Source organism: Cnephaeus nilssonii (genome assembly GCF_951640355.1).
Source record: "Cnephaeus nilssonii genome assembly, chromosome: 6".
Classification (NCBI taxonomy): Eukaryota; Metazoa; Chordata; class Mammalia; order Chiroptera; family Vespertilionidae; genus Cnephaeus; species Cnephaeus nilssonii.
In genome coordinates this window covers 1,134,681-1,146,006 of record NC_137077.1, presented here as the reverse complement: position 1 = coordinate 1,146,006, position 11,326 = coordinate 1,134,681, and the positions used below count along the sequence as shown (strand labels likewise).

At 68.1% G+C, this 11,326-nt stretch overlaps 1 protein-coding gene across 1 annotated transcript in view; it reads right to left on the bottom strand.

Moving 5' to 3' along the window:
- Positions 1-2,105: 2,105 nt before the first annotated feature.
- CELSR1 (cadherin EGF LAG seven-pass G-type receptor 1) overlaps positions 2,106-11,326 on the bottom strand; it is a 103,601-nt gene continuing 94,380 nt past the window's right edge. The window contains 12 exon segments of the mRNA XM_079774575.1: positions 2,106-3,941; positions 4,539-4,800; positions 5,204-5,440; positions 5,710-5,859; positions 6,096-6,199; positions 6,443-6,537; positions 6,968-7,093; positions 7,717-7,843; positions 7,941-8,020; positions 8,313-8,425; positions 8,836-9,010; positions 10,304-10,504. Of these exon segments, the coding sequence (XP_079630701.1) occupies positions 3,917-3,941; positions 4,539-4,800; positions 5,204-5,440; positions 5,710-5,859; positions 6,096-6,199; positions 6,443-6,537; positions 6,968-7,093; positions 7,717-7,843; positions 7,941-8,020; positions 8,313-8,425; positions 8,836-9,010; positions 10,304-10,504 (1,695 nt within the window). The 3' untranslated portion in view covers positions 2,106-3,916.

Here is an 11,326-nt window from a genome sequence, read left to right as displayed (position 1 = left end):
GACCTGCCTCCCGTGCCCCCAGGTGGCTGCCAGTGCTGAGAGCTGTAGAGCTGCTGGCTGCCTGTGGGCGAGAGCAGGCTGGGACTCGGGCCTCCCCCCCTGCCCTGCCCAAGCCCCTGGGGCCCTCGACTCCAGGCCTCACCCCGAGGTTCTGGAGACACTGGGCAGGCCAGAGGGCCTCTTGCCCACAGGGCACCCCAGCTGCTGACACAGAAGCGGGGAGAAGGGGAACATTCGGGTGCAGAGCTGATAGGAAAGCGTTGCCTGCCCCCAGGAAATGGAGTCTTCTCGGGGGGACAGACCCTAGCACAGCACCCGCTCCTCACCGGGAGGCCCCAACGCCCGATCCTCCAGGTGTCAGTCACCTGCGGGAGGGGCGCCTGGGGCCCAGCTGTGCCTGGGGAGCCACAGGCAGCCCCGCAGCCGGGACGGAGGTTCGCTTGTGTCTGGCCTGCCCGGCGCTCAGTATGAGTGTTCACACAGCGTTCCCGAGGGGCCTTGTTTGTCCTGGTCCCGCTGGGTCCCAGAGCGGCCCTGTCAGCTGGTGGCGTGTGCGGTCTGTCCCCGGAGGTTCCGGGGGACCGCCCGCTGCCCCACCAGGCCTGCTCCCCTGCCAGGGCTCCGTGCGCCCGCGGTTCCCGGGCAGCATGGCTTCTGAGCTGAGCTCCATTCGCTCGAGGTCGCCGTTGGGACCGGGACAGTGAGCGTTAGCAGGTGGATGGGGGAAGCAAAGCTTCACCTCAGGGCTGGGGTGCTTGTGTGGGGTTCCTTTATTCCTCCCAGGTTTGCCTCAAGGGTGGCCCCGAACTCCGGAGCTGTGCGACCAGCATGGGGCGAGGCCTCCCCGCGAGGCCTGGGGAGGGGGCCCTGTAGGCTGAACAGGGGGATCTGGCTTTTTCCTGTGCGAGTGCCGGCGGCTGGCCCTCTGGGAACAGGGGGCCCCGGGAGTGAGCATGTGCGGCAAATCCCAGAGAGGAGTGAGCTGGAGAGAACCCGTTGTCCACAGGCACCGATGCAGGTGCTGGCTCACCAAGTGGGGCGCACAGAGCAGGCCCCAAGCAGCCTATGGAAGCCCGGAGCCCTGAACACCAGACGGACAGCACCGCTGCTCACCGAGACTGAGAACGTGTCCGAACCTCGCGGTTCTTCCCACGGGAACAAGTGGAAAGGGCCACCGGCCCGAGGATTTTAACAGGAGCCAGAGTCTCGTGACACCCGACATGTCACCACGGCTCCCTCGAGCTGTCAGCCGGAGCACACCCGAGAACGGACCCCGCTTTCAGCCAGGAGGACCCAGACGCCTAGATGCTCAGAGACGGTGCAGCAGCGGTTACAACCACACTCCGCCAAGTACAGGCAAACACTCTAGAAATGCATGGGGAGCCCTGCCGGCGTGGCTCAGTGGCTAGAGGGTCGGCCTGCGGACTGAAGGGTCCCGGGTTCGAGTCCAGTCAAGGGCACATAGCTGGTTGCAGGCTCCTTCCTGGCCTGGGCCCTGGTCAGGGCTCATGCAGGAGGCAACCAATCGGTGTGCTTCTCTCCCATCAATATTTCTCTCTGTCTGTCCCTCTCTCTTCCACTCTCTTTAAAAAGCAATGAAAAGCATCCTCAGGTGAGGATTAATAAAAGTTAATAGAAATGCATGGGGAGCGGGCGTCCTCCGCAGAGAAATGACCTTTATAAAGGGACCGAGTGGAGATACTCTGAAACGGAATCCTCTGGTGGGGACGACAGGACAGAGTGAACTTGTAAGTCAATGACTAGAAACCATCAAGTCTGAAGAACAGAAAGAAGAATGAAGACGAACAGAGTCTCAGGGACCGAGGACAGTGTCAAAGGTCACTGGAGTCCCAGAGGGGGTAGCGAGGAGAAAGACTGGTGCAGAGAAAAACACACCCTGCTGGCTGAAAACTCCCACCCGAGTGGAAGACATCAGTGCAAAGACCGCAGGAGCCCCTGAGGGAGAACACACTCCGGCCGTTCTGTTCCCCAGGATTGCCGTCGGCATCCCACCCACCTGGTCCCTTCCCACTGCCCAGAAGGGGGGGGAGCCAGCACAGCAGTACAAACTCAACCATCTTAATTTATTGTAGACTCTTCTCGTTTGTGTCGGAATTCCAGTGTTCTGAACATTAATAAATATACATTTGTTTTTAAAAAACCCTCCAGTGTCTAATCTTTGCCATAAAGTCTTAAGTCACAAAAATAGGTTTCCATTTTTCCTGTCTTCATAAAACTGACTTTTTTTGTAAGTTCTGATCAGATTAAAAATTACACGTCCCGGGGCCCAGCCAGCTGCCGGAGAGGAGGCGGAAACAGATGGAGGTTCAGAGACGCAAACATGCGCAACCCTCCGTTACCCACGCCCGGCCGCAGGGATGCCCCGGCCGCAGGGACGCAGGCCCCGCCGCTCTGCACCTTCAGGCCGCACGTCAGGCCGGTCACAGTTCGTTCAGCACGGGGCCTCCGGGGCCGCATTTCATGGCCGAAGCCTGTGCCCCAGCCGGCGTCCCACCCGCGCTTGCTCACGCCGCCAGCAGCCACGCTCCATCCTCACCAGGACAACACGGGAACCCCTGCCCTGGCCTTGTTTTCATCACCGTCTGGTTCCTGCTGCTGGGGAGCAGCTGTGCTGAGCACTGGTTTGGGCACTTGGTCTGAAGAACAAAGCGTGTCTGAAGAATTCCGGGCCGCGGTCCACGGCGCCTCGGGCCACGCTGTGCCCACTGCCCACAGCCGGGCCTGTGTGCGTTTCCCAAAAACAGCCTGGCAACCGCTGAGGGGGCTGTGCTTTGTCCACGCACAATTGGCCATTGGAAGCAAAATGAAGTAAGGCATTACACTGGGGGCGAGGCTGGGGGGGGGCGGGGCTAAGAGCTAGACAATTGGCAGGAAGGAATGAGTGACATCCGGGAGGCCGCAGCCCTCCGAGTCTTAGTCTGGACGTGTGAACACCGAAATGCCATGGTGACCAGGAGCAGGCGGGCAACAGAATCCCCCGCCTGCAGAGCCAGGCCCCTGGGAGGCCCTGCAGGGCTTGAGTGGGGCCCCCCGAGGGCGCGGCCAGGGAAGGCCCAGTGTGGCGGCCTGGGCGGGTGACCCCTGCATTCCCCACTGACCTCCGCAGGCTCCTGGGGGCTGCCCAGGCCCAGAGCGCCCGTCTCCGACCCTAACCCTAACCCTAACCCACCACTGCGAGGCAGCGGGGAGCCGAGGGCCCGCATCTCCATGGCAGGCGCAGGCGAGCAGCGGTGGGGCTGCGCGCACACTGCCTGGGCCCTTGTTCAGCTCTGTCTGCGGCTCGGTTCCCACTCCCCAGCACCCTGGCTCCGATGCGCATCACGCACACCAGGTTCAAGTGCAACTGGGCGCTGCTCCTCACACGAACACCAGCGAGATGGTTCCACGGATCCCCCAGGCTCCGTCCGTGCATCAGAGCAGCAGGCCCTGCCCTCGCGGTTCCACGTCCACAGGGAAGCACCTTCTCAGGCAGGGCCTCTGCCAGGGCTGCCCCTGCTGCTGCCAGGGCCCGGGCTGCAGGGAGATGCCCAACGGCGGCCGACCTTGGTCTGGCTCTGTGCCCGGCGCCCTCAAACCCTGGCGAGCCTGGCCTGGCGGCTCCTGCCGGCTCTTGTGCCGGGCCGTCCCGGTGAGGCCAGGCATGGTTTTGGCTCCATCTGCACCTGAGGGAACAGCTGTGCCGGCCGGGAGTCCACGCCTTCTCGTGCCCGTGGCCTTTGGCACTTGTCATGGGGCCGGACGGGCCCCGAGGCTGGACTGCGTCCCGCCAGCTGGGGCTGCCACTCGGGCCAGGGCCCGCTTCACGGTCAGGCCGGCGGCCTGGGGCTCCGAGGTGCGGGCCGTGATGCAGTGCCGTCGCGGTGGAGGGAACAGGGCTCTCACGGTTTCCTGATGGTCAAATTGAAGTTTCGTTACTGCCTCTGCGCGTGGGAAGAAGCCACCAGCAGGCAGCGGGTCAGCAAGGACGGCTCGGCCTCGGTTGGGAGGGGCAGAACCCCCACGTGGGCAGGGGATGCCCTGGGGCCCCAAGGACTGCACGCTCGTGTGAGGACACAGCCGCCCCAGGAGGAGGCAGGAGCGGGACGGGAGCCTCTTCCCTGACAGCCAGGCCCACGGAGTGCCCTCCGCGCACGGCCGGTGAGGTGAGCCCCTGCACCACTCGTTAGGGTCAGGAGGCCATCCCGGAGGCCGCTCCCACTCCACACCTCCCTGGGGAGTCAGCAGCGGCTCCCCTGTCTCTGCAGCTGGGCGCCCCGACCTCGGCCCTCAGCCACGGGCAGGAGGAGTCAGGGCTGGAAGCCTCCCGCCAATGCAGACCCCCTGCCTGGGTGGGCAGCGCCAGGAGGGAAGGCCAAGCTCCGGTCAGTTCCTCCCGACCGCGCCTGCAGCCCCTCCCGCAGAGGCACCCACCCCAGCCCCTGGCCTCTGCCCTCCTCCCCCTCCCCCCGCCCCGCTCGGGGCCGTGACCACGCCCGGGGGCACAGAGGGCAGGCTGGTGGGCGCCGGGCTGTACTCACTCGGAGTCGGAGCCGTGGGCCTGGGCGCTCCCCACGCACACGTTCATGGCCACCCCGTTGAGGTGCTCGCGCGCCGGCTCCCGGCGCGGGGTCTTGACGGTGATGGTGCCGTCGGGGCCGCGGACCCCGTCGCAGGAGCCCAGGGAGGAGGAGCGCGAGGACGAGGGGCTCGGCTGGCACTCGGCCAGCTTCTCCCGCAGCCGGGACCGGAGGGCCTTCTCCGCCAGCGGAGGCGGGTAGGTGGCTTTGTTTTTCAAGATGCCTGGGAGGCGGGCGGGAAGGGGCGGTCAGGCTGACCTCCTGGCTGCCGCGGACCCTGGAGGACGGTCCTGGGGAGCCGAGAAGCCCTGCGGCTGGGCCTCCATCCTTGGGCCTCAGTCCCAGATGGTGGGGCCGGACGCCAACCCTGTGCCCAGGACCTGCCTGTCTCACCCCACCCACCCCCTCCAGCAGGCCCGCCCCCACACAACAGGCCCCGCCCCGCCTAGCACAGCCCCACCCCCATCAGGCAGACACAGCCCAGCCCCATCCAACAGGCTCCACCCACCCCAGCACAGCTCCGCCTCCACCCAGCTGGCCCCGCCCTGGTGAGCACAGCCCCCCCTCAGGCCCCTCCCCCAGGACCAGGGGCTTCCAGGGCAGCAGGGCCTTGCCCCCAGAGGCACCTTTTCTCTGCTCGGGGGGCTGCTGGGTGCAGGGTGCGCCCGCGGGCCTGGGCAGGGCCCCGCTCTCCCCGTCCGGGAGGCGGTCCAGGCAGTGGTTGGTCTGCTGGTCCAGGTGCAGCTCCACGCTGACCTTGGTCTCCACCTTCAGGGGCGGCTTCTCGCCGGGCTCCTCGCTGTCGCTCCCAGCCAGGCTCCCGTCGGGCCAGCCCGCAGGGACGTGGTTGGCTGCAGGGTCTCCTGGGGCACAGGGGCGCCGTCAGCCAGCAAGGAGGCCCCGCCCCTGAGAAGGTCTGGATGGCCCCTCCTCCGGGCCCGGCGTCCCAAGTGGCCCCACCCACCATTCCCAGACCTCCAGGCTCAGATGGGCAAGTCCTGACCCTGGGGCCCGGCTGCAATCCTCCACCGCACCCAACACCTGGCCTCTGCGGCCCCTCCAGCAGGGGGCAGCTTTCCTGGACTGTTCTCTGTGTTCTGGGGGGCAGGCCTGGCTGCTGCTGCTCCCTCACCTTTGGGGGTGCTGTGGACAGGGCCCTGGGCGGGGTCCCATTTGTCCGCGGCCCCCACCCTGTCGTCCTCGCTGTCGGACGAGTGCGAGGAGGCATAAGAGCTGCTCTGCTCATCCAGGGACAGCTCGCTGTCGGAGTCCGAGTCGTGGCCTGTGGCGACAGGAGGGCGGGCTCAGCGGGACGGGCTTCCTGCGAGGCGGAGCGAGCCGCCCGGTCCGCATCTGGAGGCCGTGGGTCCCTTCCACCCTGATTGTGACCCCGCCTCAGCCCCTCAAGGCTGCACGCTCCCCAGACGGAGGGAGGGCCGCGGGGCAGACAGGGGCCAGCGAGCTCCCCAGGGCCCGGGAGGCAGGCCGCAGGCCGACCGGAGGCCGCGGGGCACTCACCTGGCGGCTTCTTGCCGTTCCTCGGGAGGAAGGACGGGTCCGGCTCCCCGAGGCCGCCCCTCGCGGGCCCAGAGCACACGCTGAGCTTCTGGCCCCCCTCGTCCCTAGAGAGGGGGAGGCGGGCTGAGTGCCGCTGCCCAGGGGACGGGGACGTGGCCGCCCATCACCGAGCACCTGCCAGAGGTGCCAGGACGGCCACGGGGCCGAGGAGGGCGCTCTGCCCTGACTCCGAGCGCACGGGGAGACACCCCAACCGGAGCCGCAGGCTCAGGGCACGGCCTCCCAGCAGGCTCGGGCGAGGAGGTGACCCCTGGGCACCCCCGGAGGACAAGGGGCGCTGGGCTGACCTGCCGGTGCTGTCCAGTGAGGCGGTGGACTCGCCCAGGGCCGTGCGCAGCACGTGGGGCTCCTCGCTGTAGGTGGTGTTGCAGTTGAGGGAGCGCTGGGGGCGGGGAGGGTGCTGGTGAGAACAGAAGGGCCAGGGGGTGCAGGGGCGGCCTCCCCACAGCAAGCCCCACGGCGGGCACCCGGCAGCGCCTGGCACCCCGGCAGCGCCTCACCGTGCCAAGAGCATCGCATCCATGGCTCGGTCCCCACTGCGGTCAGAGGACGCCCCCCCTCTGCCCCCGCTCTGGGCGGGGGTGCTGGCCTGCGGGGCCCTGTCCCCCGAGACCTTGAAACGCAGGCTGTGACCAGGACAGCCTCTGTCAGGCCGATGCCAGGCTCCAGGGGCGGCTCGGTGGCGCCCCCTCTGGGAAGGACGCGGAGACCATGGAGCTGCGTCTAATGCTGGAGCCAGACCCCACACGGACCCCTGGTGAGCAGCGCAGGCTGACCCCGGAGGGGGGGGGGGGGTCCCTGGCGCCTCCTACCGTCAGCAGGGTGGCCCTCGTGGTGGCCGAGTCGTCCGGGTGCGGCTTCCGCCCGGCGAGCACCCCCTTCAGGTGCTCCCGCACCTCCCTGTTGAGCACGCAGTGGAGCAGGAGCACGCAGAGGCCCTGGGGGGGGGGGGGGGCGGGTCAGACGCCGGGCACCAGGGTCCCGCCAGCCGAGGGCAGAGCACGGCCCCGAGGTGGGCCGAGCGCCGGAGCCGCCCACAGTGGTGGCCAGAGACGCCCCGAGGCCACGCTCGCCTCCCTGCGGGGCCGCCTCCCTGGGAGCCGGGGCGGGGCAGCCGGCACACGGACTCGGGGCCCACCCTGGGCCTCAGCCCTGGGCACCTGGAGCCCCTCCCTCATGTCATCAGCCCCCTTCCTGGGGAGCCCCTGGTGTGGCCCGTGCACGGCCTACAACGGGGCTCACCCTGGGAGAGGAGGGCCCTGACTGGCTGAGCGGGGCGGCCCCTCACCATCAGGGCCCGAGGGACGGCCCAGGGGGCTCTGGGCGGCGCCGTGTGGGACAACGGGCTCCTTCTGGGGCAGGACGTGCGTGGCGAGGCCTCGCTGGGACCCGAGCACCCAGGCCACCCAGGAGCCACAGCCTCGTGCGGCCCGTCTGTGCCGAGCTCAGGCCCGGCCTGGACGCTGGTCCAGGACCTCCCGGGACCCGCTCGGCCACTCGGGGAGGCATTTCAGATAACGCAGCCCAGGCGGCCATGACCTCGCCAGGGCTGGCGCCTCACCTGCAAGCAGCTGGAGATGGCGAAGAGGTAGTGGAGGGCCAGCGCGTCGCTGTTCACGGCCAGCAGCCCCAGCAGCCAGGTGGCGCCCACGAGCAGCAGCAGCAGGAAGGCCGACCTCAGCAGGGCGCTGGGGGGCGGGCAGGGTGAGCCAGCCTCCTCCCTCCCGGGCCCACCACCCACTCCTCCACCCGCCCGCCCACCGCCGGGGGGGGGGGGCAGCTTACACGATCCCCTTTCTCTCGTAGTAATGGTGCTTCCTCTGGCAGGAGGCTTTTGCGGACAGAACAAAAATCACGGTATTGACCTGGAAAGACAGACCAACGGCCAGGTGGCCGGCTCGTCGGCACGGCAGACAGACCTTCAGAGGCCAGCACTGAGCGCTGCCGCCGTGTCTGGGAGGCGTGGGGGGAGGGGAGGCCTCGGAGTCTGAGTGCCGGGGCAGGACGCGGCGCCTTTCACAGCGGACTTGGGCGCGAGACCAGCCTTCCTGCCCCGGCGCCGCTCAGAGGAGCCCCAACACCCTTTGGCCAAGGGCACCCCAGCTTCCCACGTCCTGGGGAATCGCAGGTTCTGGGGCCTCCCCACCCCGGACTCACAATTATAACCGTTCCGATGGGCCCAACGAAGCTCCAGATGAGGGTGTCTCGCAGGGACAGCCAGCAGAAGTCGGGGTTTCCGTAGCCCTGGGGGTCCAGGCCCACGGCGAGTCCTGGGCATCAGAGAGGGGGTGAGGGCCACACCCCGGGAGGGCCCCTGGAGAGCCACCTGGCAGGTGCACCCATAGGCGGACGTGCCCCGCCCCACCTGCAGCCCCTGGGCCCAGCACGAGGGCCAGGAGCCCGAGAGGAACAGCTGGGGGTGGGGGGGGGGGGCCAAGGCCCAGGCGCCAGAGCCAAGGCCCTCAGGTCAACGCGCCGGCCCCACGTCCACCGCGGAGCCCACCTGGCAGGGCTGCCGAGGGAGGCGAGAGGGCGGGCTTGCAGAACCAGGGGCACCCCGGGTCGGCACAGGCCTCGCTCAGGAGGCGGGAGCCGTGTGGCCTGGCCGGTCCCCCCGCCCCGGGGCCTCCCCTGCGCCTCCGCCAGGCTCCTGGGTCGCAGCCACCTGCTCCGGCCTCACCTGTGACGACGGCCGGGAGGCCCCAGCCCACGACGTAGTAGAAGCGCATGGGCCCCGTGTCGATGTTGCGCACCTCGGTCAGCATGCGGTAGACGTGCAGGCTCTCCACGAAGGTCCAGGCGAAGGCGCTCATGTAGACATAGTGCAGGGCGATGGCGATGAGCGTGCACAGGAACTGCGGGGGGGAAGGGGGCGCTGAGGGACTGAGGGCTGAGGGAGGGGCGGCTCAGCACCCGCCCGCCCCACCTGGGCACCCCAGGCCGAGGGCCGAGGGCCGGAGCGGCACAGGGCGGGGAGGACAGTGACCCATCGGCCACTCTGCAGCCGTGAGGGTCCCCAGGTCTGAACAAGGAAGTCCAGCTCATGGCGTTTGTATTAGATCCACCCAAGAGGGGCTGAGCGCCGGGCTCCGGAGGAGCAGGGACCCTCCCCAGCGGACGGTGGATGGTGCCGTGCGCGGTACAGCCCGGACGGAGGCGGCAGAGCCGGTGCTTCCGGGGGACGAGCATCTGGTCAGACAGCGAGGGCGGGCCCAGGCGGAGGGCGCCAGCATCGCAGGTTGTTGCTGGGACAGGCCCTGCCGCAGGCCAGCCGGTCAGCACGGGAGAGCCGCTGCGGTGGCCGGGCTTGGCGGGCGGCCAGCGGGGAGGGCGCGGGGCTGCCACACCAACACCGGCTCCGGCGCAGCCACGGGCTCAGGGAAGGGGTGGTGCGGAGGCGGTGGCTGGGCCTTCAGCGACGTGAAAAGCAAACCCGTGAAGCCATTTAAAAACGTGCCGGACACAGCAGCGTCACGTTAGTGGCCTCGGCACAGCCCTCCGCCTTCCCCAGAAACAGAGCCCAGGCCGCACGCTAACGCGCCAGAGGCCGCCGAGCCCGCGCCTGCCGGGAACGAGAACGCGAGTTTCCAGAACCCTACAGCCAGGCGGTGGCCCCGTGCAGGCCTCGTGCTCCCGGGGTCGTGGCTGAGAAACCACGGAGGTCATGGGGCGGCAGCCACCCCCTGCCGGGCGGGACCACCCACCTGCCCGCCTGGGGGTCTGGCCGCCCGGGGTCCTGGGGGGCCCTCTGCTTACAATAGGCGAGGGGAAGGGCTCAAGTAGGCAGGTGCCCCCGACCAGCCAGGCAGAGCTCCGGCTTCGCCCCATTCCATGCCCCCTCGGGCCACAGGCACGGCTCCCCTCGACGTGGGGTGCCTCCCAGGCTGGTCTCCCCCGGACACGCGCTGTGAGTCCCCATCCTGCTGCCTGGCGCCCTCCCCTATGCGGCCCCCTGGGACCTGAGCACCCCGCTCCAGCCCGTCTCACCGCGGGCTCAGGCCGACGCCGCAGCTGCCTCTCTGACCTCCGGCCTCTCCCCTCCCTCCCGGGGCCAAGATCATCTTCCTAACGCAGACCCGGCGTGGCTCTCCATGGCGAAACGCTGTCCGCAGAAGGAGACGCGGGGGACGGGGGCAGCGGGGGCTCACCGGGTTTCCCGTCTGGGTGACCCCGATCACGAAGACCAGCTGGGAGAGGAAGAGCGCCCCGACGAGGTTCCGGTGGGCGCTGTGCAGGTTGGAGCGCAGCGTCCGCACCAGCGCCAGCAGCACGAAGGCCACCAGCAGCGCAGCCAGCGACAGGGACACGGCTGCGTAGGTGACGATCTTCAGGGGCAGGACGTCCCCGTGCTGCGGGCGGAGGGGGGGGGGGGGGGAGCGTCAGGGCCGCGGCGCCAGGGAGCCCCACACGGCAGGGGCTCATCCAGCGAGGGTTGGCCGGCAGGACCCGGCAGGACTGCGCGTGGCTTCAGGGCGGGAAACACCAGAACAAAACCCACAGGGACAGTTCGGCTGATAAAAAAGTTCTGGGCCCGGCCGGCGTGGCTCAGTGGTTGAGCGTCAACCTATGAACCAGGAGGTCACGGTTCAATTCCAGTCAAGGGCACACGCCCAGGTTGCGGGCTCGATCCCCAGTGTGGGGCAGCCAATCAGTGATTCTCTCTCGTCTTTGATGCTTCTCTCTCCCTCTCCCCTCCTCTCTGAAGCCTATCAATCGATGTATTTTTTAAAGCTCTGGGGCAGATGGTGGTGATGGTCACATAACGATTCATGAACGCCCTCCTGTCCTGCCCGTGCTTCCTTCAGTGCGACTGGGACGGTGAATTTCACGTTCTGTACTTTTTGCCACAATCTAGACTAATAAGAGGGTAATACGCTAATCAGACCGGACATCTTCTGGATGTCCTTCCGGACAAAGCCATGGTGTCGGGGGCCAAGGCAGAGGCAGTTAGGGGTGATCAGGTTGGCAGGGGAGCAGTTAGGGGCAATCAGATCGGCAGGCAGAGGCGGTTAGGGGTGATCAGTCAGGCAGGCAGGCGAGCATTAGGAGCCAGCAGTCCCGGATTGCAAGAGGGATGTCTGACTGCTGGTGTGAGATCGGGCCTAAACCGGCAGTCAGACATTCCCCGTGGGGGTCCTGGATTGGAGAGGGTGCAGGCCGGGCTGAGGGAC